The sequence below is a fragment of the Lissotriton helveticus genome, chromosome 12, assembly GCF_964261635.1.
Source record: "Lissotriton helveticus chromosome 12, aLisHel1.1, whole genome shotgun sequence".
Classification (NCBI taxonomy): domain Eukaryota; kingdom Metazoa; phylum Chordata; class Amphibia; order Caudata; family Salamandridae; genus Lissotriton; species Lissotriton helveticus.
In genome coordinates this window covers 577,391,342-577,418,645 of record NC_136073.1, presented here as the reverse complement: position 1 = coordinate 577,418,645, position 27,304 = coordinate 577,391,342, and the positions used below count along the sequence as shown (strand labels likewise).

The 27,304-nt window shown below is 45.4% G+C and overlaps 1 protein-coding gene across 1 annotated transcript in view; it reads right to left on the bottom strand.

The window, feature by feature from the left end:
* CNGB1 (cyclic nucleotide gated channel subunit beta 1) overlaps positions 1 to 27,304 on the bottom strand; it is a 1,191,945-nt gene that overhangs the window by 646,384 nt on the left and 518,257 nt on the right. Inside the window, 1 exon segment of the mRNA XM_078668834.1 lies at positions 9,000 to 9,243. Coding sequence (XP_078524960.1) covers positions 9,000 to 9,243 — 244 coding nt within the window.

The window sequence follows — 27,304 nt, the reverse complement described above, 5'->3', positions numbered from 1 at the left end:
ATGATGGATTAAACCCAGATCAGTTGACTGGGGGTGAGTGTTTGATTTGCTCAAGCGCTCCGTCCATCATCCCCTTTGTTATCGCAACGCTCGAGGAGATAGCAGTTACCGCAGAAGGGAACTCAGTCATCGCCAAGGTCCAGGCAGCCGTCCAAGGGGGGCACTGACGTCAGTTCCTACAGTCTGCCAATTTGTGGTCCTGCCTGGAAAAAAGAGCCTCATGCACACGTGGAGGGTCAGGGACGAGTTGAGCATCACGCAAACGGGAATCTTACTGAGAGGGCAGCAAATTGTCATCCCGCGTCCCTCCAGCTGGAAGCGACACAGCTAGCCCACGGGGGGCCCCAGGGAGTCGAGAAGATGAAAGCACACATGCGGGAGAAAGCCTGGTTTCCAGAAATGGAGGCCTGTGTCATCGAGACAGTCAGGAGATACTCCTCCTGCCAAGTGACGAGCGCACCCGAAAGGCCCGAGGCCTATCCACATCGAGGTGCAGGGGAGAAGACCCAGGGAAAAGATTAGCATTTATTTCGGAGTTTCCTGAATGGCAGAGCCACCTTAGCCATAGTCGACAGCTACTCCAAGTACCCTCTTGTGGAAGTCATCAACTCAACAGCATTCTCACAAGTGGGCCCAGTGTTGGACAAGATATTCACCATGTTCGGATGCCCCGAGGAAATCAGAAGCAACAACGGGCCCCTGTTCCAAGGACACAAGTTCTGTGAGTTCCTACATCATCATGGCTTCCGGCACAGGCGTATCACCCCGCAATGGGCACAAGCAAACGGCGAAATTGAAAGATTTATGAGGACTATAAATAGGACTCTCTGCATCGCTGTAGCCAAACACGCTGACCATGAGCAGCACTTCCAGAAAATCCTTTGGGAATACCGGAGCACCCCTCAAAGTTCGAGACGTCCGGGCATTAATGTTCAATGAATCCTGCCGCGATGGCCTCCCCACCGCCCCAGGGTGGGCACTCCCTCCATTCAACGAGGAAGGTGCCCTCAGGAGGAGGGAGAAGCACAACCTAACAGCCAGTCAGACAAGGAGGGCCATGTCTCGCCAGCTTCATGGAGGGGACACTGTAATCCTGAGAGACCAGAGGCCTGGCGGGAAGTTTCGGATTTGCTATGAACAGAGATACTGGACTTTAACTGCTGTGAAAGGGACCATGGTGACGGCTGAGAAAGGAGGAGAGACTGTAAACCTGCAACATCTCGTGGTTTAAGAAAGTGGACAGCCCCTCCACCATGCCCGAACCAGCAGAGGGTCCAGGTGAGCGAAAAGCCTAACATAAACTACTTATGAATTTATTAGTTCACTGTACTTTTCTTCTTTTGTAGACCCTTAGCATCCCTGTTGTGTTTAGAGCGAAAAGCCAGCCAAATGGAGACCGGAGAGGCAGAGGGCAGCGACTCAGGTCAAATCTCACCGCCCGAGGCTTCGGACGTGACCCAAGGAACCCCAGAGGCGCTGCCCCGGCCCAGTGAACCAGTTGCGGCACCCAGACCCAGCCGTAGCAGCCACAGGTAGGCTCTAAGAGACAAGCCACAACCGAGCACCCGGCTCTGAAATTTTGCGTGCCAAGTAAGTTCGCTGAGAGACACTTGGGAAGCAGTCAAGGACTGAGTTAGGATGGGATGTGATGAGTCAGTGTCACGCTGCGCCCATGCAATAACGACACAGGAGTCGGAGCTACGATTTCTGCATCCTTCTTTATTCCCTGCCAGGATGTGACTGGCTTACAGACTAACGTGCGTTCCTGTTCCGGTCACGCCTTTCCGCTTCCTGCCTGCCTGCTCTGTCCCTAAGCAGAGTCAGGCATGACGACACAACATCTCCCCCTTTTGTACAAGAGTTCTGCTGCTCCCTATATCTCTTCTACAAGGCGCCGGGGTCTCCTTATTTGACATCGGGGACGGCCCCTTTCTTCTGGCGTTTGACTACGCTGACTGGGGCTGCTGATACTTCGTGGAGAGTTGTGATGATGAGAGTCATTGTTGTCACTGTGGTCGGCTGAATCACTTGATGCTTGACTCAAAGAGGTTTCTCGGCGATTTGAGGGGGTGTATCTTTTGAAGTGTGATATGTTTCTTGTTATTTGTTTGTGGTCAGCTTTTGCTGTGATCATTGTTCCCTTCCTTTTGTAAACCTGCAATGGAATGTCCAAATATCGGCTGTCAGTTTTTGTCCGCCGGTCACCTCGCACTATGACCCAGTCTCCTTCTTGGATATCGACGTCTTTGGCATGCCGGCGTCGGTCTGCATATGTCTTCATCTTCTGCTTCTTTTCTTTGTCTATTTCCACCAGTGTGTGGTGGTCAACAGTGATGGTCCGTGGTTGAGACGTTGTGCTTATCTCAGGTAGTCGAGTGCGGGGTGTTCTCCCTAGCATTATGGTGGCCGGGCACTGGTTTGTGGTGTTATGCGGAGTGGTCCGGTAAGCTCTCAGCACTTCATTCAGGGTCTGTTGGATGTCTCTGTGCGTTAGTTCCGCTTGCTGGATTGCTTTCTTCAGAGTCCCCATGAATCGCTCCACCATGCCATTGGCTTGTGGCCATAGGGGAGTGATTTTCTGGTGTTTGAAGTTGAGGTGCTTTGCAAAGTCTGTGAACTCATGGCCGTTGAACGGGGGTCCGTTGTCAGATTTAACTTGTGAGGGGATACCCCATGCTGCAAAGATTTCATCTAGTATGGGGATAACTTCTGTTGCTCGGGTGGATGGTATCATGTGCACGAAGGGGAACCTTGAATACTCGTCCATGACAACCATGATGTACTGTCCTGACTGCAGTGGTCCAAAGAAGTCGACTGCGACTTGTTGCCACACTTTATCTGGAAGTTCGGACATCTGGAGTGGGGCTGGAGGTTCCTCGCGACTAACTAGTTGGCAAGTCATGCAGTCTTTTAGGGTTGCCTCCACCATTTGGTCCAGCGAAGGGAACCACACTCGTTCTCTCAGGATCTTCTTCGTGGCGTTCATGCCTCTGTGGCCTTCGTGAGCCAGGTTGATGATCCCTTGGCGCAGTTTGTGTGGGATCACAATTCTCCCCCCTCTTAGGAGAAGTCCATTGTCACTGATGGAGAGCTCATCGTGAATGCGTTGGAAGGCCGTGAGATCGCGGAGGTGTGCTTCTGAGCCCTGAGATGTATTTTTGACATGTCGCCAAGAGTTCGCACGTATGTGAGTCATGACTGCTTGAATGAGGGGGTCTGAGGCGGATGCTTCTTGAATGGCCTCCAGGGGAACCGTGGGGGGACATGCTGCATCGATGACAAAATGGATATAGTCATCTGCTGGTGATTGTGCGGTCGAGGCGCCGGATAGGGGGTGCCGAGACATGTAATCCGCTGGATTCTCAGCCTTTCCAGGCTTGTGGACGATGGTGTATATGTAGTCCTGGAGACGCAGCCCCCACCGCTCAATGCGTGGCGGCATCTTGGCGTTGGGGTTACCAAATATGGTGATCAATGCTTGGTGGTCCGTGACAATAGTGAAGTGTTTTCCGTATACAAACAGATGGAAATGTTCGCACGCCCAAACCACGGCCAGGCTTTCTTTCTCCGGTTGGGAGTATGCTTTTTCCGTGTCCGTGAGGCTGCGGCTGGCGTATGCAATGATGTGGCGTTGATCAGAGTGCTTGCGGTATTGAGCCAGGATGGCGGCCAGTCCTACTGGGCTGGCGTCAACAGTGATCTCCGTTCTCTTGTTTGTGTCAAAATAGGCCAGATTGATGGCTGAACCAACCGCCTGCTTGATGTCCATGAAAGCTTGTTCGCATGCTTGTGACCACTCGAACTGTTGTCCTTGGCGTGTGAGTTCTCGGAGTGGGTAGCTGATAGTGGCGTAGTCACGGATGTAGCGTGCGCAATAGCTCGCCATCCCAAGGAAAGAGCGGAGGTCGCTCACGTCTCGGGGTGTCGGGGTGTCAGCGAGTGCCGCTACCTTGTCAGGGTCTGGTTTCATTCCCTCACTGGAGAAGATGTGTCCGTAGAATTTCAGGGTGTTTCTGTGGAACTCGCATTTGTTGGCATTCAGCGTCAGGTTGGCTTTCAGTAGAGCATGGCATACTCTGTCCAGCGCAGTATCATGCTCGAGCTGATTCTTACCAAATGCCAGCAGGTCGTCGCTGTAATTGAATGCATTTGGGATCCCTTGAATGACCCTCCGGATGGCTTCCTGGAAAATTTCGGCAGCTGACGAAATGCCAAAATTTAAACGTTTGTATCGGAATAGGCCTTGGTGGGTAGTGAATGTTGTAATATACCTGGATTGTTCATGAAGCTCTAACTGGTGATATCCTTTGTTAAAGTCAAGTTTGGGGAATATTGTGGCGCCGTTGAGTTTCGTAATCATGTCACTTATGTGTGGCCCTGGGTGGCGTTCTCGCTCAATGGCGGTGTTGGGTGCACGCATGTCCACACATAGTCTGACTTTGTTGTCCTGTCCTTTCTTCTGGACTACCACGACTGGGGACACCCAGGGGGTGGGTCCTGATGTGCGTTCAATGATGTCTGTTTGTAGGAGGTCTTGGAGTTCGTCATCCACAGCTTGCTGTAGGTGGAAGGGCACTTTCCTGTGATGTTGTGCAATGGGCGTTACCCGTTCGTCGATGTGGAGCTTTACCTTAAAATGATTCAATTTTCCCAGGCCTTTGAACAAATTTGGAAATTTCGCCACGATGTCAGGGGCGTCTTCAGTCATGTATAGCAGTTCCACCAGTTTTAATCTTTCGGCTGTTGGCAGACTGAGTAGGCAGTCGGCAATGTCGGGTCCCTCAACCACATGGATATATGCTGGAATTTTCCTGTCTTTGAAAGTCAGTGTGGTGTGAAACCGCCCTAGACACGGCAAAGGTTTCCGAGACATCCATGTGAATACACGAACCGCTGCCGGCTCCAGTTTGGGTCGATTCTTCATGCTGTGGTACTCCAGCGCGCAGATATAGTTTAATGATGCTCCTGAGTCCAGGACGAACTTTGCTGGGTGGTCCCCTATCATGATGTCTAGTTTGGGATATCGTTTTAGACGGTCCGGGTCTGACACCATGCAGATGTATTCGTCACTGTCCTGTGACGCAGGTGTGTGTGACGATGAGTCGCTGGAGGTGGACCTGTGCGCTCGACGTGAGCCTGTCGTGTGACGCCGAGAGTAATGCGTGCTCGTGGATCGGCTTCGCCGTTGGTATGGGCTTGTTGATTTGTTGCTTGATCTTGAAGAGCTGTAGGAGTGCCTTTCTCTTCCTGTTATAGCACGTGCGTGATGTCGTGCGCTGGGTCGCGAGGTGGGAGACTGGCGTCTCGATTGTCTGGCTTGACATGCTATTTCAAAGTGATTGTCCTTCCCGCAACGGTGGCATCGCTGGCCAATCGCTGGGCATTGGCCCGAGTGGGGGTATTCTTGTCCACATCGATAGCATGCAGGTGTTGACTTGGCAGATCTGGTGTGCCGTGATTCTCGTCTGGGTGACGTTTTCCGGGAGCTGTGGTGGTGTTTGCTCGACCTGTGCGTGTGTGTCTCGGGTCGAGTGGACTTGCGTGTTTGCACTCGGAGGCTCGTGATCAGGCTTGTGGGTTTCCATTCGCTTGGCATGATCCTCCGCTTGATCATTGATCCTTGTTAGTTCTTCAATCTCTTCTAAGGTGTATGGTTTCTTCAGGAGTCGTCTGCATAGTGATTCGGATTGGCATCTATCAATGATGCGAAGTCGCAGTGCGTCTTCTGTCTTGAAGTTTTCAAATTCACAGTATCGTGTCATTCTTTTGATACGCACGATGAAGTCGCCCATGCATTCTCCTTTCTCTTGGGTGGCCAGGTTAAACACATACCGCTCGTAGTCCACGTTGCGCTTGTGTAAGAAACGCCTATCGAGGGCAGCTTTCACTTCATCATAGGTAGCAGTGGTTGCATTCGGCATCTCTTTGATGATTTGGGCTATCTCTGGGCCTGCTAGATTTCGCAGTGCCACTAGTTTACGTTTGGAGTCTTGCACTAGAGAGCCCTCCATGTAATCCTCAAAATCCTCGCTCCATGTTTTCCATGCGGGCCCCATGGTGTTGCCGGGCGTCAGTGTCAACGGCTGTGGTTGTCGCATGAAGGGCGCCCCTACGGGCGCTTGATGCATCATGGCTGTGTTGGCTTGTGTTGCCGGACCCGCTGTTGCGTGACTTCCAGTGGTACTATCAAGCTCGGTGTCAGACATGTGAGGCTTGGATAGTAACCTTGATTAAATTAGGGTCGGTGTCGTATTTCCTTGCTATCTCACTGTTGGTAGGAAGTTGTTGTAGTTGTGTCTGTGCTTCTTTGCTTTTCTTACGCCTTTTGAATGATGTGGGCTTGTTTCCCGCTTTATTTATTGGCCTGGAGTCCTGAAAGAGGTAGTGCCTGACTCTAAGATGGCCGCCGTGTCTGGAGCGTGGGTTGTACAGGCGCCGGCGCCTGACTTCAAAATGGCCACCAGATGGGACGCTCTTCTCTTGGCCCAGACGTTCTTCAGTCACACGCTTGCACGCGCTGCTGCCAGCACTCTATTTTCGCTCTAGGCTCTCGTTTCGCCGTAGCGGGACTCACCCTCAAGTCTGTTCACGTTCCGGCGTCTCCACGAAGGGGGGGGGAGCGGGGCCTCCGCTCTTGCCGTGGCACCTATCGATATTCGTGTGGTTCTGGGGCTCGGCCGTGTGCACATTTCGTGTTCTGCGCACCTTGGATGGCCGCGCTGCGTCGTCCAGCCGGGTCGCGGCTCCGGGCAGCTTCTCGCGCCTTTTTGGGCATCCGGCGCGGAAGACCACGGACTCGTCGTTGTGGGCCGTGTGTGCGGCTGGGCTACGCGACTCTCTTGTGGGGTAATGACATCCCACCCTCGTCGCCAATGTCACGCTGCGCCCATGCAATAACGACACAGGAGTCGGAGCTACGATTTCTGCATCCTTCTTTATTCCCTGCCAGGATGTGACTGGCTTACAGACTAACGTGCGTTCCTGTTCCGGTCACGCCTTTCCGCTTCCTGCCTGCCTGCTCTGTCCCTAAGCAGAGTCAGGCATGACGACACGACAGTCAGCATGCTAGATGTTCAAGACTGGGGCACGCGACGGAAGGTACAGCCCCCGCATTCACGCCAAATGACGGAGCGCGCATATAAATAAAAGTGGGTAGGACCATTAACGGCAGTCCGCGATTACACATGAGCCAAGTGAGTGGTGTCCTTATTTGCTGCAACCCTACACGCAGCGTGCCTGCGCTTATCTAGGCCCAGGGTAGGGGTCACAACAATTAACAATCGAAAATTCACATCCTAAATGAGAAATATAAACATGGCCAAGAAATAGAGTAACCACAATTTAAGCAAGAAGAAACAACCAAGAGAGAATGCCAATACAGTACGAGGTATATGAAGGGAAATAAGCAGTTTGATCGGGATTGTAGAATGTTTACATCGTGAGCCAGCTCTAGAGAGTAGACTGGCTCTCATGGAGAGGGGCAAACTAGGTTTCCAAACATCACCTTCTGGCTTTCAGTTGCAATGATCATAAAACGCAGGAGGCAAACTAAAAAAGTAGATCACATGACCTAGGAAACTCATTCAGTTTTAACACCATATGTTGTCTGTAAAGAGTGGAATTCCCAAAAATCTGCTCTGGGTGACCAATGGAGGCAGGTGAGTGAAATCTTAAGGGAAGGCAAACAAACAAAATGAGAAGACGATGCGAAACACAGAGAGTAAAATAAACTGCACTGTAGATTAAGTGGGCGTGGTTTAATGAGGATGAGAGAATGGGCAGACAGGAGGAAGTATTTTAGGAATATTGTGGCAAAGGAGAGCAGAACGAAAGCGTAGGGTAAGGTATAACAGGAGAAGAGGGGGCAGTACTGAAACAACAAGGAAAGTTTTGGAGCGATGGGGACGAAAAAGATGCAGAAGGATGAGCTGAGAAACAAGCAGAGGGAAGGATAGGGAATAAGAAAACATGAGAGATGAAGAAGGGAGTTACTGACATATTGCGAGCTGTGGAGAGCGAACGATACAGGCAAATTGAAGGGAATGATGAAATAGATAAATGATAAAGGGAGGATTTAGGATGGCCACAAAAGAGGAATATTAAGACAGAAATGGGACTGCTGAAAAAGTACACTTAAAAGCTGAAAAAGGGTGATGGAGGATGGGCAATGGATAAATATTAAGCAGGGGGAATTCCACATGGGAATTCTACTCCACTAAACTTGTATTCAGGGCTGGAGCTCAATCATGATTAAGCAGTTTTACAGCACCCAAAAATACTTGGTGAGGGACTAACAGACCCAATTTTACCGGCCAGAAAATCCAGCTCGTAAAAATCACCTTGGAAACGGGATGCAGTACAGCTCGGCCCAGTTCCGTTAACCACCACAGAACAAGGAGTCCCATGTGGAATTCTGTCTGGTAAAACCATGATCACCATTTTTCTCCATTCAATGGAGAAATAAATTTCAATTACCTGATACTGGTTGGGTGTTATCGCACAGTACCAGTCTTTTCGGGTGCAGAGCTACCACACTGCCAGCACTGTGCTAGCCTTAATTGGCGCGTAAATGGGAAATACAGAAGCCTAAACATGTTTGGTCAACGTTTGCCCTTTATCGCTCAATTCCTCTGGGGTGTCGCTTCAATTGGTAAGTCAACCCTTGGAACCACTGGCGCCCTGAGAACAGACCACAATGTACAGGATGTTAACAGTACAGTATGCCCAGTTCTCAAGTACAACACGCAAATACTGGTAGAATTTTGCTGAGAGACTCTGGTCATTTAGAAAGACAACCTGGAGCTCTGGAATTGCTCCTCTCTGTGTAACTAAAGGTTAAGGCCATTTAGCAATGTTAAGAAGTGGTTGGAAGAGTAGTGAGAAGATGGAGAGAGAGCTAGATAAAATCTCCCCAACAGATTAAAAATCTGCGGCAGAGGACTTTGTTACATCAAACAAAAGGAACCCAATAATTTTCCATATTATCCCTTTTCTCTTACTCTGATTGTTCTTCTAAATCTCCCTTTTTTGGTGGCACACTGGCAGGAGCTACCAATATGCATGCTACTAAGCTGGCCTCTTGCATCACTTCCTGCTTGGTATCGCTTTCCTTCTGCATTACTTCCTGCTGGGGTATACCATCTTCTCCTTTCGCGTCCTTGTGTATGTCTGATTCATCTGGATGGGTCTCCACTCCTTCGGTGGCTAGAAACTCCACCCGTCGCTCTTCAGGTGCGATGCAAACTGTAAAGGGAAAAGCAATCTGAGTGTCGGCAAGGCAGTGGAGAATATAATGCATGCAAAGAAAACCCACACACGTATTGCATTCACATATTTCTATATGATTTATTTCTTAATTCAATTCTCCAAGTTGCAAAGTGTGATGGAATTTATATTTTGAGCGATAATTCTATACTCAGGAGGTCTGCCAAACGAACTACTATTATCGCCTGTTTATGATTGTCCTCTCCTGTGAATAAGCTAATGGGGAAAATAGAGAGAATCAACAGGATTCTAGCAACCATTACAGGGTTGAGAATATTTTTAAAAAACTGAATTTCTGCACTTTGCCAAAAACAACGAACAGGAAAGACTACAAACCTGGCTCAATTACATGCTCACTAACAAGGAACACGCTGCCAAGAAAACAAAGACCGCCTGGTACAAGCTCTGTCTACTGAAGAAACTCAAGGAACACACTGCCAAGAAAACAAAGACCGCCTGGTACCAGCTCTGTCTACTGAAGAAACTCAAGGAACACACTGCCAAGAAAACAAAGACAGCCTACTAACAGCTCTGTCTACTGAATAAACTCGAGGAACACACTGCCAAGAAAACAAAGACCGCCTGCTACCAGCTCTGTCTACTGAAGAAACTCAAGGAACACACTGCCAAGAAAACAAAGTCCCCCTGGTACCAGCTCTATCTACTGAAGAAACTCAAGGAACACACTGCCAAGAAAACAAAGACCGCCTGGTACCAGCTCTGTCTACTGAAGAAACTCAAGGAACACACTGCCAAGAAAACAAAGACAGCCTACTAACAGCTCTGTCTACTGAAGAAACTCGAGGAACACACTGCCAAGAAAACAAAGACCGCCTGCTACCAGCTCTGTCTACTGAAGAAACTCAAGGAACACACTGCCAAGAAAACAAAGACCGCCTGCTACCAGCTCTGTCTACTGAAGAAACTCAAGGAACACACTGCCAAGAAAACAAAGACAGCCTGCTAACAGCTCTGTCTTCTGAAGAAACTCCAGGAACACACTGCCAAGAAAACAAAGACTGACTGGTACCAGCTCTGCCTACTGAAGAAATCAAGGAACACACTACCAAGAAAACAAAGACCGTCTGCTACCAGATCTGTCTACTGAAGAAACTCAAGGAACACACTGCAAAGAAAACAAAGTCCGCCTGGTACCAGCTCAGTGTACTGAAGAAACTCAAGGAACACACTGCCAAGAAAACAAAGACTGCTTGCTACCAGCTCTGTCTACTGAAGAACTCAAGGAACACACTGCCAAGAAAACAAAGACTGCCTGCTGCCAGCTCTGTCCACCGCAGAAAGTGAAACAGACTTTTTCTAATTATGCACTCTGGATCTGGAAGACCATCCCCATACGCATCAGGACAGCTCCAACTCTGCTCCAATTCAGGAAAGACTTTAAGATGCACCTCTTTAATGAACACTACATCAAGATGCAGTTACAGTCAACAAAGCGGCTTCCTTTCATATCACCTGTAAACTGTATATTTGCCTTTGTACAATGCTCTAGGGAATTTGGGCTAAGTTCCACTATAAAAATTAAACCTTGCCTGAACTTAAACAGCAGTAAAACCAAAATCTCAGTGGTGGGAAACCAGTCCAACCTCTGGAGCCCTCTATTGTGGCCCTGTTCCTTTGGCCTTCTACCACTCCCTTAACCTGCTGTTAAGAATTTGTGTGTGTGTCCGAGTAGTAATCTAAAAGGTGATAATCAGGGAAGAGCTGTGTCTGCCTGTTGTTTTGGCCTTTTAAAATGCTTAAAGAAGATACTCTGGGCCCTCCTGTCTCAGGTGGCGAAAACTAAAGTCCACGCCACTGCAAATTTATACCTGGACTATGGGAATGTTTACATTGGGCATTATCTAAGATCCCTTTTTCGGCCGTATGTACCGTCCACGTCTTTAGGATTAGCCAATAGAAAGTTAGCATATTTCCCAAGAACCAACAGAGCAAGGAGAGGAGGCGCTCAATGGAACACTTTGCCATTACATTTTCGACAAAGCCCAAACGAAGGGGCATTTCAGAAACATCTCAACACGTGGCTCTTCTAATCATGCAGACCTTAGGTGCAGATATTTACTGTAGCTAAAATGTTGAGCGCTGCGCAGCCCTGTGGGGGGAAGACGTATATATAACACATTTCCCTAATTATGGCATGCTTTTTGGATAAATAAATAAAGTTATTCTCATACTCTACTGGAGAGTTTTGAGAGAAAGAAAACTATGTTTCCATTTTGAAACATGGGTATTAATGGTGGGACCACAATTTCTTTGTAGCTACTTGTTGAACAGCATAATTAATTGAAGCAGATCAGGTGTAATTAGAGTCCAATGGAAGGTAAGGAAAAGCCCTTAGCCAGTATCCGAAAGTCTCTCCCTCTCTTGTGAAGGCTTTTTAAGGAGATTTGTAAAACACAAGAGGTTGGTTTCTGCCTTCATGATCCCTGTATTCCCAAAGACTCCTTTCCATGTCTTCGTGGTCATGCCTGGTCGCTTTTCAAGCCTTGTTGCTTTTCCTAAGCAAACTAAAGATGAAAATGAAAATACCTCAGGTGAAGGTTAAAAGACATGACGAAATTAAAGATTTACCAAAAGAGGAACAAGATCTAAAAAGGGACCTAAAAAGAACACAAAGGAAGTTGCAATCAAAAAACACAGAAGGGTCAACGTGGGAGATATTTCAACACCTGAGAAAACAATATAAAAGGAGGATATGGGAATTCAATAAAGAAAAAACAGAGCACTTTTTTACCCAACTAATTTACAGCATAAGGCATCCAAACTCGCATAAATTCTGGCTGACGATAAATCAACTGACCAGGCACTGAAACATTTTAATGTCAAACTTTGAGGAGCAGGATTGGGTCAGCTTTCTTTCACAGAAATTCAAACAGACGTCACCGAGTGTTCAACCACAACAGTTGAAAGCAGAAATTTCAAATAAGCTACAACTACTGGACGTAGGCGACTGCCAATTACCACCAATAGGTATGATTCAGCTATTAACGCAAGAATTAGTCCCTGTAATAAAATGCTCCTATTATAAAACAGAGGCTATAACAAATATAATAAATAAAGGCAAAAGCAACGGGGCTCCGGGCCCGAATGGCATCCCTCAAGCCATCTACAAATATGCCTCTGAATATTGAAGTACATATTTGGAAAAGCTGTACGCTGACATAGAGATCAATAATCAAATTCCAGACAGCTGGCAAGGATCGATTATAACCCCCATTTACAAAGGAGGAGAAAGATCTAACCCTTCAAATTACAGGCTAATTGCCCTACAGGATGTAGAAGCTAAATATGTTGCCTCATTAAAACTCGAAGATCTGGTCAACTGGTCTGGGGAATGTAATCTGATCCCAAATATTCAAACATGTTTTAGAAAGGGGATTTGAACTAACTCTAACATTCTATCAATCACTCTGATAGCAGAGAAATGCAACAGCAAGAAACAGGACTTGCACCTCTGTTTCATAGACCTAAAAGCTGCTTTCGATAGTGTGGACCAGAAACTATTGTGGGCAAAACTGAAATCGTGGGACATACCGGAAAGAATATTGAGGGGTTTACTAATATTCTATACAGATACTTGGGTTCAAGTGAAACTTGGGAGACGGTGCAAGAATTTCAAGAAAAGTGTATAATACCATAGGCCTGAAACAGGGATGCATGTTGGCCCCGCATCTATTTAACTTTTTCATATCAGACCTATCTGGAAAACTCGACAGAACCAATTCACATTCTCCGTATTTAGGCAAGTTACAACTTTCCCACCTTGCCTATGCAGATGACAATGTTCTCTTGAGTCTAACTAAGGTTGGGCTGACTAGGCTATTAATCAAACTCTCAAGATTTCTGTCTACAAACAAGTTGGAACTTAATTTGTCTAAAACAAAAACAATGTTCTTTCCAACCGACTAGCCCCACAACATAACATCTGGCTGGAAGGTAAATTATTGGAGAAAGCAGCCAGCTACAAGTACTTGGGATACTACATAGATGAAAAGTTATCCCTTCGTGACCTGAAAAACTACATGACACAGAGAGCGGGGGCCTTAACATTAGCCTTTAGGTCTTTGGCAAAGAAGTTGGAGGGACCATCACTAAGGCCGCTCTTGTCGACTATATCTGCCAAAGCACTGCCAACTTTATCATATGCTAGGAAGATACTTAACAAATTAATAACAAGTATTTATAAAAAGGTTTCAACTCCCCGGATTTTATCATTTTACTTCACTCTCAGCCCTTTTTACCAAATATTGATCCACAAAATGGAGGCTCCCCTCTAGCCTGGAGGGGAAGACCAATATGGCAGATTATCTTAAACCAAGACCCCGACATGGGTGAAGGTCTTGGCACTAAAGCTTGAAAAAGGACTACAAAAAGTTCCAGAACTACAATAAGACTTAGATCTTGAACAAGACTACAAAAAGGGTGAAAACTATAAAAGGACTACAAAAAGATCGATACTGGATAAAGGCCTACAAATGGTATAGTCTCTAAGCACTAAGGTGGGTTTTTTTTTTTTTTTTTAATCCGGAAGAAACTTTATTGACTTTTTGCATCTACTGGAAACGCGCTAATGCGGTTTATGTTGGCTGGTGTATGACTTTGACTGACTTTTATCGAACTTATACACAAGTAATTTCCATTGCAGTCTTTCACGCCCCTTGTCAATTCTGTAGTGACTAGTCACACCCCTGCCAACTCAGTTCTCACTATGGACGCTAATTACAGACTAACGGAAGGTTCGCTTTCTAAATTTGGAGCAAGTGCCTTTAAGATTACCTATCCAACTAACCTAACTAAGAATGCGTCAAAAAAATTCAAACATAATCTAATAAAAAAATCCAGAAACTCTTGTAACTGATACATACTTCAGTATGCATAATGGTAACACCATGTCTGATGTAATCTTCTTCACGACTAAGAGAGCCCAATGGAGAAAAACTCTCATTTCATTTGTCCATTGCACACAGTTAAGGAAAATACCCTATGGTTTTAGTCTCGTCAGCACTCCCTCCTCGTTCCACAAAATAGATCTCAGCATTACCATCTATAATAACGGGATCATTCTTATTCAAGCTGCTAATCGAAACCTAATGCAGTACGACAATCTCTTTCTGAAGATCAAAAGTTTGGTAGCTAACTACTCAGTCCAAGGGCGTCACGATACCACGCTAACCAGTCCAAGGTCACTCCAATTCACGGCTCCAACACCCCCTTCAGATTTACATCCTTCTTCTCCCACCCCCCTCAGATTCACACCCTTCCTCACCCATCTTCCTTCCCAAGCCCTTACAGGCTGCTGAAAGGGTTGAATCTTTGTTGAATCCTGATTCGCGACCACTAATCCTATCCACACCTTCCTCCTTATCTAGAGGGCCTGACACACCTCTAACATTTAGTGACCAATCCCCCCCATCTTGACTCTCCCATTATTGTCACTAGCACCGGTAACACTCATCAGCTCCCTTCACCCTCCGCTGCTCTACTCACCCAATTAATTTCCTGGTCCATGCTCCCCGGAACACCGCCTATATTCAGGGACACACCCTCTCCCAGTGCTTCCCCCGGTATCGATTTGGACCCCTCTAACACTTTTGGTCACCCATCCTCCTCTTCAGGTCTCCACACTCACCTTCCTCCCCTCTTCCAACACTCAGACCTGTTGGCACGCTTGGACGATATCTCCCTACAGCTACACCATCTCTCCCTTGAACTCCACGGGTTGAAAACTCTTTTACTTGAATATCTCCCCTTGTTAAGACCCCTCCTCGCCAGTCCGAGGCCCAAAGCACCCACCAAAGCCACGAACACACCTCCCTGCGATCTTCCCCTATCACCTACCACCTACAAATCTGTTCCTCTACCTAACACAACCTATTGTCCAAGAAGCTCAGCCGAACTCACACACAACGAGATCGACAATTTGGTCAAATCTTACTCTTCCAATGTGGTCACAAACACTAACCCTAATGGTTTAATCCATACCATCCACTCTAACCCTAACAGAGAATCCTACCTTAACTGCAGATCCATAAATAAGGATAACCTCAAGCAAGTCAATATCTCACTGACCCCTCCCCCCCTTAGCGCGGCTCCACTCAAATGTATACTACTTAATTGTAGGTCTGCTAGCAAGCACGCCTCCGAGATCTTCGACCTCATTCAACAGAATGAGATAGACGTCATTATCCTCACAGAAACTTGGCTCAAATCTTCATCCACTCCAATTCTCGACCTCTTGGTACCCCCACTCATGACATCATTTGTCTTGATAGAGACAAGAAGATGGGTGGCGGCCTAGCCTGTATACACCGGAATACACTTGCGGTCTCCCTTTTAGAATCATCTTCGCTGGTAACATGCGAATACCTTTGTCTCAGTATCTCCTCTCACAATCATCTGGTCTGCAAACTACACTCATTCTACCATCCCCCAGGCGATAATCTCCCCTTCATTGAACAATTGTTGGAAATCATTGCGGGCAATGTAGACTCTACCCAGTCTCATATCTACTTGGGAGATTTTAACCTCCACTGGTCTAACACTAATGATCATGCAGTCTCATGCCTAAAATCATTTTTACTCGACCACGACCTGATTCAACATTGTGACCAGCCTACTCACACTAAAGGGGAATCCTTAGATCTCATCATCTCCAAAGGTCAAGCCATCTCTTTGGATTCCATTATGCCTTGTGATTGGTCAGACCATCACATCATTTCCTTCCATATCAACTTGGAGGTGCACCGGAGTAAGACACAAAAAACCAAACCGAAGATCTGGAAAAGGGATCTCAGAGATTTCAATACAGCTGAACTAGCTACCCATTGCAATCAAGCCCTCTCTCTACATTCGGATTTATCTGAAGTTCACGCTCTCACTGAATTCTACAACTCTTCCATTTCCAATATCATGGATCTGATGGCCCCACTCCAACAAAAAAATGTGTCGGCAAAAATTTCCAAACCTTGGTTTAATGGCAACCTAAATTCTGAACGGCGTAACCTAAGGGCCTTTGAATGGTCTTGGAGAACCACCCCTTCAGCTGACAATCTAAAAAACCTTAGAGCAGCAAGAAGTGCATATAAAAAACAAATCAAGACAGCCAAGGCGGACTATTTTAGAACCCAACTTAACCAAGCAGCGAATCGACCCAAAAAACTATTAGAATTGGTTAAACAACAATCGATAGCAGCCCTTAACCACTCAGCTTCAGACAGCATTCCTCCCTTTTGTGTTGATTTGGCCGCCTTTTTTACGGAAAAAAATAGGCTTATCATCACTGATCTGGAAACCAGGAAGACACTACTGCCACCCAATGAACCCGCATTCCTACGGGCTGCTCCTGACAAGACAACACCAACTAGAGGGGGTATCAAGAATAACGCTTCCTGGGACACCTTTACCCCCCTTAACGAAAATGATATCAAAACGGTACTGCGGATTATCAACCCATCCAATCACTTCAATGACCCTCTACCACCTAATATTTTCAAAGTAGTTAAGGACGAAATCACCCCCTTCTGGACTAAGATATTCAATGCTTCCTTGTCACAAGGTATGATCCCAGAATGCCTCAAAGAGGCACAGGTAACGCCTATATTGAAAAAACCCACAGCCGATAGTACAGATCTTAACAACTTCCGACCTATCTCTAGTATTCCTACCCTTGCCAAACTCCTGGAGAAATGCGTCCAATCACAACTATGTGCACAGATTGAAAATTACCACCTCCTGGACCAACATCAATCTGGATTTCGTAGTGGTCATAGCACCGAATCGGCCGTCACTCACGTGATTGATGATATATTAACAATGCTTGATCGAAATGAATCCTGCCTCCTTATCCTACTTGACCTCTCCTCCGCATTTGACACTGTTAATCATGACAATCTCCTATTCATTCTGGAACATAGGATGGGCCGCTCAGGTCAGGTGTTGCATTGGTTTGGGTCCTTCCTGCAACACAGAACCCAAAGAGTTCAAGCGAATCACTCATTCTCCCAGCCATCCCCTGTCATCATGGGCGTTACACAAGGATCCTCCTTATCTCCCATTCTCTTCAATCTGTTCCTGGGACCTTTAGCTAATGTTCTAAATTCATTGGACACTAGGTTCCACATGTATGCAGACGACACCCAACTCTATGTAAAAATCACCTCTCCAGTTGACATCACCTCACGCAATTCTACCCTCCTGACTACCCAAAATTGGTTGACTAAGAACCACCTCCTGCTAAACACCTCTAAAACAGAATTCCTCCTCATATCTCCTCCGAAATATACTCCTAATATCGACCTTTGGATGAAGCAACTAATCGCCTTCAACTGCTCCCTCGCATCACCGATTCAGCTAAATCCCTAGGAATTACTCTAGACAATCATCTGAATATGAAGTCTCACATCAGCAACGTGTGCAAGGGAACCAACCACCTTCTAAGAACACTCAGGAATCTGAAACCTTTTCTACCGCAAGCAGATTTCAAGCAAGTGGTCCAAGCGCTTGTCCTACCGAGACTTGACTACGGCAGTGCCACGCTATGTGGACTGCCCAAATACGCTTTGGCCCCCCTAAAGGCCTCTCTGAATGCACCGGCCAGATTGATCATGGGCACCAAGCGTAATACACACATCACTCCAGTTCTAAAATCACTAAATTGGCTACCATATGAAGCTAGAATTCATCTGAAGATTGCCTGCCTTTCACACAAAGCCCTCCACTTCAAAACCCCTACTTACCTCGCACAAAAACTAAAACTATCTGGAGGAGGTAGATCGTCAAGGAGTGCTAATTCCCTCCTCCTGAAACCACGGATGTTCCGCAAAAAATGAACTTGCCACCGAGCTTTCTCGGGATTTGCTCCAAAAATCTGGAATTCTCTTCCACCCGAAATTCGGAGGATCTCGTCCAAGGCCGCCTTCAAATTGGAAGCAAAGAAATTCCTCATCAAGTAATTCTTACCTTAATAGGAGGTACATTATATATACCTTTCTTGAACTTTATTTTTCCGCCCGAAAGATGTTGTTCATTGTATAGTATGATTCACCCTTGTATATGATTTTTCTTCCCCAGCGCACATGCATCCATGATTGTAAATGTCTACTGGCTGCTTACCTCTTGATTCAACGCGTAGTATAAGCCCCAAATAATTAATGCTTAGATTTTACTATATTGTTGACTATTATTCATGTTTTGATTATTCACATAATACCCTTATATCACCACGCTACGTTGTATAGCCCCTTTGTCCTCTCTGGACTATATTTGATTTGTTATGCGTGAACTATTGATCTTGTATTTATTTTACTACCCATGTTTGACTCAAGTTCTGATTGTTACCTTCCTTACAACTGTAAAGTGCTCTGATATCCTCCGGGATCTAGTTCGCGCTATATAAAACTTTATAAATAAATAAATGACCCACCTCGCCTGCACAAACGTGCTAAGAATTTGAACTAATAAATGAATCATTGGGCAGACTTTATACATATATAAAGGTGTGGTACTGGATTAAACAGAACGCAGAGGAAAATAGCCTAAAAAATCATTATGGCTGGAATTGGGAACGGATAAAAAAATTGCAGGCCAATCAATTTTTGGCCAGTGCGCTTAAGGCAACTTGTACTACTAATCTCTGGAAAAAAACATGCCTTTTCCAACATTTAAGTTGGCACTAAATAAAGTAGCAACATTTCATTCGCTAATAACGGATAAAGGCTTTTTTTCCCCAACGATCTCATTCATGGACGGTGATTAATAAGTACAAAACCCTTAAACCAGCAGCTTACCTAGATTCTACGTTCTCTGTTTACATCAAAAGACAAATGATGGCACTGCGATTTGGGAAATTCCCTACTTCTGCTGATGAACTGCACTGGAAGCACATTGAGTCAAAAGAATGTCGTCTTTGCGGCAGTCAAACTGAAGATTTTATTCACCTTAAATGTCATTGCAAGAATCTGCAACCAGCGTGTGTCACTTTTTTAAGGAGAGCTTTCTTGGACAGAGGAATAAGCTCGTGTAGAAACTGCCAACATTAGAGGACTGGATCCAACTGACTCCCCAATGAATTGTAAATTGATCAAGTTTTTACGAGCTCACGATCAAGTACTGAAAGATGCAGCACTTCAACGAACTAATCTGTTTCCATTTGCTAACGTATTGAGGAGGAGATTAAACAGGTGGTGATCTCCGATTACTAGAACTAAACACATTCCCCATTGAATAAAATCACAGGTACAATTTGTTAGATCCAGGACTAGGTGATTGACGAATGAATCTTTTTGGCCAGAAAGGGAGCAAATAATAGACTGAAGCTGATAATGTTTAGTTATATTATATGCACCTTATAGGTCTTCTGATACGCCTTTGATATGTGTACATATTGATTTATAAGATGTCTTTTTTTCACACTTTATGATGTGTTTTATCATGCAAAACGGTAACTGTTTTATATTTGAGATTGAAGGAAGTCGTTTGTATGTAAATTGTTGCGGTTTTTATTAACTATACAATAAACTAATATATATATATATATATACATACAGTGACTCCTTTCCATGTTCTAGGGGTTCCTTAAGAGGTGACCAGAAACAAAAGATCTTCCAATAATTCATGGTCATAGATTCTGCATTTGAATAGTTTAATAACGCACTGTTATGTCACCCTCACCGTGGGATGCGGATGCACTTCAAGCAGACTATAATAAATCACAACTTCAAAAACACGGTTATAGACACCACCCCATAATATCTCCCCTTCCATTAAGACTTCCTTCACACAGTGCCACTTACAGTCACGTACATCTATCTACTCGCACCCAATCACACGGTCATTCGCCACCAGAGAAATATATGCAATGCATATTCTTTTAGAGTGTAAATCACCACACTTAACTTTACTACACTTCATTTGGATATATTTCAGCTTTCTCATTTAGCAGTGAATAGGTGAAATACACACTTAAATTCAAAACTTTACATTGGATTTAAATTCGTGGGCTGTCACCTCTGTGCCCTCCATACACCCCTAGATACCATGTCTTCTATTTGAAACACGCCAGCCCCAAAGGCATGCATCTGGCAGGATACATCGTTTAGTTCGAGATATGCGGCAGCGACCCTCTACTCTCCTGTAACATGCAGTGGGATGGGGAATGCTCTTAAATTTCTCTCATTTGATCCATACTCACTGGAATGTATCAGTGACGTCGGATCACCTCATTGTCAGAGATCATGGACAGCAATAGTAAAGACAGAACTGTGCGTTCAACAGCTGAATATCTTGCAACACAAGCACACACACAAACATACATATACATCAGCGGAGGCCGGCAATTTTGGCCGGGTGGGGGGCCACACATGCACACGTACACACTCACACCCGTGCATTGACACACACGCACATACACCTTCACATTCACATCACTCACTCACAAATAAATGCATACATTCATACATACATGCAAGCACCAAACACCAAACAATATAAAACACACCTTCACTGCTGCACCCGGAGAGGGAAGCCGCAGAGGTCCCATGCAGGGTTGGGACTGCTGCCTCTTCTCAAAGGCTGACCTTAGGTCAGCCAATAAGGAAGAGGCCGCAGTCCCACACTCATTACAGAGTGAAATGGGGTAAGTAAGATTGCTGACCCCACCCCATGACAAGTACAACTGATTAACACTCAGTCCAGGGCACTTCAGGGCTTAAAACTGAAGCACCCAGGTCCAAGGCAATCAGTGACACTCATCATGATAAGGAGGGCATCAAGGCACTTTTGCCAGGCTGAGGAGGTCATGCCCACAGGGCTGTGAAATCCTCAGCCTAGCAAAGTTCACCTCAGGCAAGCAGGCGCCTACGCATTTAGTACATGTTTAGCTGCCAGCTGCCTGACCAGAATAAGAAGTGTGTCTGTCAGTTTGACCTCTTCTCAGCCTGACAGACACTCTACTTGTCAGGAAAAAGTTTGGGCGGGCATGGCCCCTCTGCCCGTATGGACAGGCAGTGGCTGATATATACATGCATGCATTACACAGTGACAGGCACAACTGTGTATTTATAGTTAGGACTTTTTTTTATAGGAAATAGATTTTTGAGTTTGCTAATAACTTTGGCGCCATTTGATGAATCTCAAAGAAACTTTCCACTAAATAAAAAGTTAAGCCAACTCAGCTCCTTACTGGAAAGTTGTGGATTAATCTGTAGAGTGGGGGCGCCAAGAAAAAGGAGGGCCGATAGCAAGTTTTCCTCAAGCAATTTGCCACTGGAAAACTGAACAGCGCTACAGCCAAAATGGCTGAACCGCAGTACGCCATATTTGGTAGAAAGCTAGATCTTTACACTGAAAGTGTGCTTTTTTTGTTATTTGGTTTAAACCCATTCAGTAGTTTTAGAGAGACTAAGGTATAAAATTGATGTATATGTAGAGACACATTGGTACTATGGACCAGCAGATCAAAAGATAACGATCTGATTGGCTACCACCAACATCTACCAAGATGTTGCAGCAGTCATTTTAGGACTATCAAATATGAGGACGGGCTATTATGGAGCTCTGAAAGTCTTTGACCTATGTGCATAGTACAACAAATATGACCCTGAGATATCGTTCAAGTGAGTGCAAGAGTGTTTTTAAAATGTTTACTTTTATTATTTCATACCAATTTAAAATTTTATGGGAAAAATACATGTGGTTTCTGGATGATTTTCAACATTCTCTGTGTACTAAGAAAAAGCGCTACTAAACTTATAGCTTAAAAATTCTAGATCTCAAAGCCACAAAGAATGAGAGAAGGATATCTTATCGACCAATAAGATTAAGTGAGGCATTGTATAGATGGTACTAAGTCCGGAGAGTTTGGATTTAACCTAATGCATGATAATATGATTAAGGAATAATGCAACTGCAAACGTTTTTAAGCTGAGCTGACACATTTGTTTTCTGAAATGTTTCATCAGAATGCAAAATAAAGGACAACTAATCCAAATCAAAGTGCTGAGGTAATACTAGGCATTGTCTAAGGCTATTTAAAGTGGAGTAGTGAGTTAGGTGTACATAGCTCTTGATAGGACATTTTAGAAGGGTCCTTTAAATGAAGCAGGCTTCAGTTGGGAGACGTCATCGTGCCACGTATTTCAAACAGTTGTTGGATGAAGTCAGCTGGCTTCCGTTTACATTTAAATTCATGGAGACCCCTTAGCATTTCTACAGGGAGTTTGTAGAATTTCATTGTGTTAGAAATGGGATTTCTTGTTGTCAGAATATGCACCCTGTACAAGCAGGAACCACCACTCTAGTCAGGGTAAGCTAGATAAACACTAAAAACATAACCTGTGTTCGCCTCCTTGTAGCTTGGCACAGAGCAGTCAGGCTTATCTAAAGAGGCCATGTGTAAAGTATTTGTGCAACACACACACACACAGTAACACAATGAAAACACCACAAAAATACTCCACACAGGTTTAAAAAATAGTTAATAATTTTATGAGTAAAACAAGACCAAAACGACAATTTTAGTGCTTTGGGATAACTTTAGGTCGCGCTAGAATAGGGTTAATCCAAAGTTCAGGCCGACTGCAATGGAGGCTGGCTTCAGGACTTACAAATGGTCCCTCTGAAAAAGTACCTTGGAGGGAGCAAGAGTCGACGTCGAAGACTCGATACATCGGTTCTGATCAGCGCAAGTGATGAAGACTTCGACAATGAACCTCTTTGCGTTGCATGCAATGCGTTTTCAGCGAGCGGCACTGTCCATCAACATCGTGCTGCACAGTCCATCAAAGTGATGTTGACAGGCTCCTGCATCGGCGTGGAAGGGCAATGCGTCGGTTCCAATGGGCGCAAAGTCATCATAGCGTCAATTTTTATGCTTCTGGACAGCAGAAATCACTTGTCAAGGGTCAGTACTGGATTGACACCACTTGGCAGGGCAGGCTCACAGATCGCAGAATCTAGGTGCTGTTGCAGAGTTGTAGGAAGTATTTGATGGCCTTGAGACTTCAGAACAGGAGAAAGCCAGCAAGCCCTTGGAGCCATTCTGGGTTCAAGGGAGATGGGTTCAGTCCTTATCCGCAGCAGGGCAGAGATAGGCAGGCAGCAGGGCAGCACAGCAAAGCTGAATATCACTTCTTCCAGAGCAGCAGTCAAGTAGAGTGGCAATCCTTTTAGCATAGCAGTCTTTACTCTTGGCAGACTTCTTCACAGGTCCAGTAGTGTACTTTCTTGGTAGGTTCAGAGGCTCATTACTTATGCCCAGGTGCACCTTTGAAGTGACTTCAAAGCAGGCCCTTGAAGTGCACAGATCCCCCTTTCATCCTAACCCTGGCTCCAGACTATCAGTAGGGGGTAATCAGCCCTTTGTATGGGAAACAGAACATTGCATATTTGGGTGTAAGTATCAGCTCCCCCCTCTCTTCCTGCCCAGAAAGAGCTATCAGAATGCAGATGAATGCAGATGAGTTCTCTGTCACACCCACCCTTCTTGTGTTTGTGGCTGTCTGTAGGGAATGTACGAAGTGCAACCGTCACCCACTCCAGACGTGTATTGGTGACAAACGGCAAGGCCCAAAGCACAGTAAAAGCAGGGAAATATCCACAATCTAAAAGTGGCATTTCTAAAATAGTAATGTTAAAGCCAACTTTACCATTTAAGAGGATTTATCATTACCATTCCAAAGAAATAAAACATGATGCAGCTACACCTTTCTGATCAGGAATTACAGATTAAATTTGTTTTGAGGAATTCTCAAGGCAAGCCTATGAGAGGAGTAGGCCTCATAGTAGTGAACAATGAAATAGATGTTTTTCACTACTAGGACATGAAAACCTTACCAGCACAGGTCCTATCTTTTACTTACACAGTAGCATGTCCTTAGGGCTACATAGGGCCTACCTTAAGGGTTACTTATGTGTTATAAAAGTTGACTGTAGGGCTTGGCAAGTGGTTTTAAGTTCCAACTCAAAGTGGCAGTAAACTGCACACACGGGCCCTGCAATGGCAGGCCTGAGACAGGTATGAAAGGCTACTTGTGTGAGTGGCACAATCAGTGCTGCAGGCTCACTAATAGCATTTAGATCAGTTGCGGCTCCTCGAGGGAGTGCTGTGGGGCAGTGGGGCGGGCGGGGGAGGAGCAAGGTGGGGGTAGTTAACTCCGGTATACAGCCGAACAGAGTTGAGAAAATAAATAAATAAATAAAATGAATTACAATACGTGCGTTGCATCGTCATTTGGCGATGCAGCGAACGCGATGTAATTCGTTTACAGAAGAGACCCGACTATGCAACAACAGGACCTGCACAAAACAAATGTGTGATACTGTTCACCTGTGTCACTGATGAGGGGTGAAACCCTGAAACTGGTCCTAGGATGCTTGTTTCCAGTCCAGGGAGGAGATGGTTTGGCAGTTTTGGCGGGACTGTTCCCATGAGGCACAGGGTCAAGAATTGAATTGAATTGAATTGAAAGAATATTTATATAGCGCCCATGCTACCCGGAGGCCTCGCAGCGCTTCAGATCCAAGAAGTAGCAATTACAGAGATGTGACAAGACTATCGCTCGAATAGGTGTGTCTTCAGAAGTTTACGGAAGGCAGTTAGACTACGGGTGTCTCTTATTAATTGAGGGAGAGCATTCCATAGCTTGGCCGCTGAGTATGAAAAGGAGCGGCCTCCCCACCTAGCTTTTTTTATCTTCCTGGTCGTTGCTAAGATTTGGCTACTGGAACGAAGGGATCTGGAAGGTTGATATAATACTACCATTGAGTGAAGGATGGTAGGACCTGTCTTCCAGATGGCCTTATGGGCTATACATAATGCTTTAAACTGAACCCTGGCTCCCATAGGAAGCCAGTGCAGTTGACGAAGGGCGGGCCTAGCAGATTGCCTCCTCTGGACTTGCAGGAGTAATCTTGCAGCGCTGTTCTGTACCACTTGAAGTTTTTTTATTGTAGATAATGGGGCTCCAAGGTACAGGGAGTTCCCATAATCCAACCGGGTCAGAATCAGCGCCTGGATCATAGTCCTGCGTGCTTCAAATGGTAGGAAAGGAAGAACCTTCCGTAACATCCTTAACAACCCATAGCATGTTGATGCTAAGATAGTGGCTTGGTGACCTAGATTAAGTTTATCATCAAGCCATACGCCCAAACTCTTTATATAAGGTTTAGGTGATGGAGCTGGTCCCAAGCACGAGGGCCAGATGGGAATCGGTGGTGCAGGGGAGGAGTTGCCTAGTATCATAATCTCTGTCTTATCTCCATTGAGACGGAGGTAAGAGTCCTTCATCCATCCGGCTACGGCTTCAAGACAGGGTGCCAGTCTGTCAGATGATCTCCCATCATGGCCCAAAGATACCACTAATTGGGTATCGTCAGCGTAGCTGACGATCTTAATGCGAAAAGGGTGAATAACGGCTGCCAACGGTTGCATGTATACGTTAAAAAGCGTTGGGCTTAAGGCCGATCCCTGTGGGACTCCACATTCCAGAGCTTGGCTAGATGACACAACGCCTCCTTCAAAGACTTGGAAGTGGCGATTGCTGAGGAAGGAGGTGAACCATTTCAGAGCAGCACCCGACACCCCGCTCATTTTGAGTCGGTTGATCAAGATGGAGTGATTGACCGTGTCGAATGCTGCACTGAGGTCCAGCAGGATGATCGCTGCTTCTCCTCCCTCATCCACCAGTTTCCTAGCCTCCTCAGTCACTAGCAATAAAGCTGTTTCTGTCCCATGGTTAGGACGAAAGCCAGTTTGAGTATTGTCCAGCAAATTATTAGATTCAAGATAGACTGTAAGAATATTATTTACATGTTTTTCTAACAATTTGCTAAGCCATGTTAAGAGAGAAATTGGACGGTAATTTGATAGTAAGGAGGGGTCTAAGCTGGGCTTTTTAATTAATGCTTTTACCATAGCGCATTTCCACATGTGAGGGACTGTGCATGTTGATATAGAAAGATTTAAAACCTCCAATATGATGGTTTGGACAGCTTTCATAACTGTCTTTAATTGTTTAGGCGGAGCTGGATCCAATGGAGATCCTGAGACAACTTTACTGATAATTACATCAAGTGTCTCTAAGGTTAGGGGATTTAGGTTATCCAGAATGGAACCATGAGTAGGGTCAGCGAGGTGTTTATGTAGTAAATCGTCTTCATTCAGGGAAAAGGCATTATATATTGTTTCAATTTTCTCTTTAAAGAATATTGCTAGTTGATTGCAGCGATCAAGCGCTCCTTCACTCGAAGGAAGGGGTTGTGGCGGGGTAATCAATGATTTAGCTATTCTGAAAATCTCTTTCGGGCAATTTGCTGCAGCCTCTATTTTGTCCTCATAAAATTTTGCTTGAGCTTTCTTAATTTCATTTTTATAGCTCCTAATGGCTTTCCTATATGTTTGTTTAGTTTCTAGCGAGGGAGCTCGTCTCCAAAGCCTTTCTAACTTGCGGCAGGATTGCTTTAGTATTCTCAATTCGGGACTAAACCAGGGAGCCAGATTTTTCCTAATGCAGCTCTGAATAATAACTTTGGGGAGGGTCGTGTCTAATGTTTCCTGGATCCAAGTATTGAAATTGGTGTTTGCTTCTTCAATGTTTGTTCCAACTATGGGCTTAGTGGCTGTTAGGGATGCTTGCCATTTATCCAAGGGTAGCCTATCCCATTTTCGGTCCCACGTTACCTTTGGGGATTGTGCCCCTCGGTATTTTTAGTAACCCAGAATAGGGGAATTAGAAAATGGTCAGACCACGGTATGGAGATAGGATCTCCGGAGGTAAGGTTATGCAAGTTGCTGAATATGGGGTCAAGAAGGTGAACATTTTCATGTGTTGGCAGGAGGCATTTTAAATCCAGACCTAAAGCTTGGAGATCGGAAGAGAGATTCTTGGTGGAAGAAAGAGAAGAATCCTCTAAATGTATATTTAGGTCTCCAAGAATGGTGAAATTGGCCATAGTTATCGCTTGTTCTAAGACCAAATCTATCAGTTTTGGAATAAATTTGTTTAGCGCCTCAGGAGGTCGGTAAATT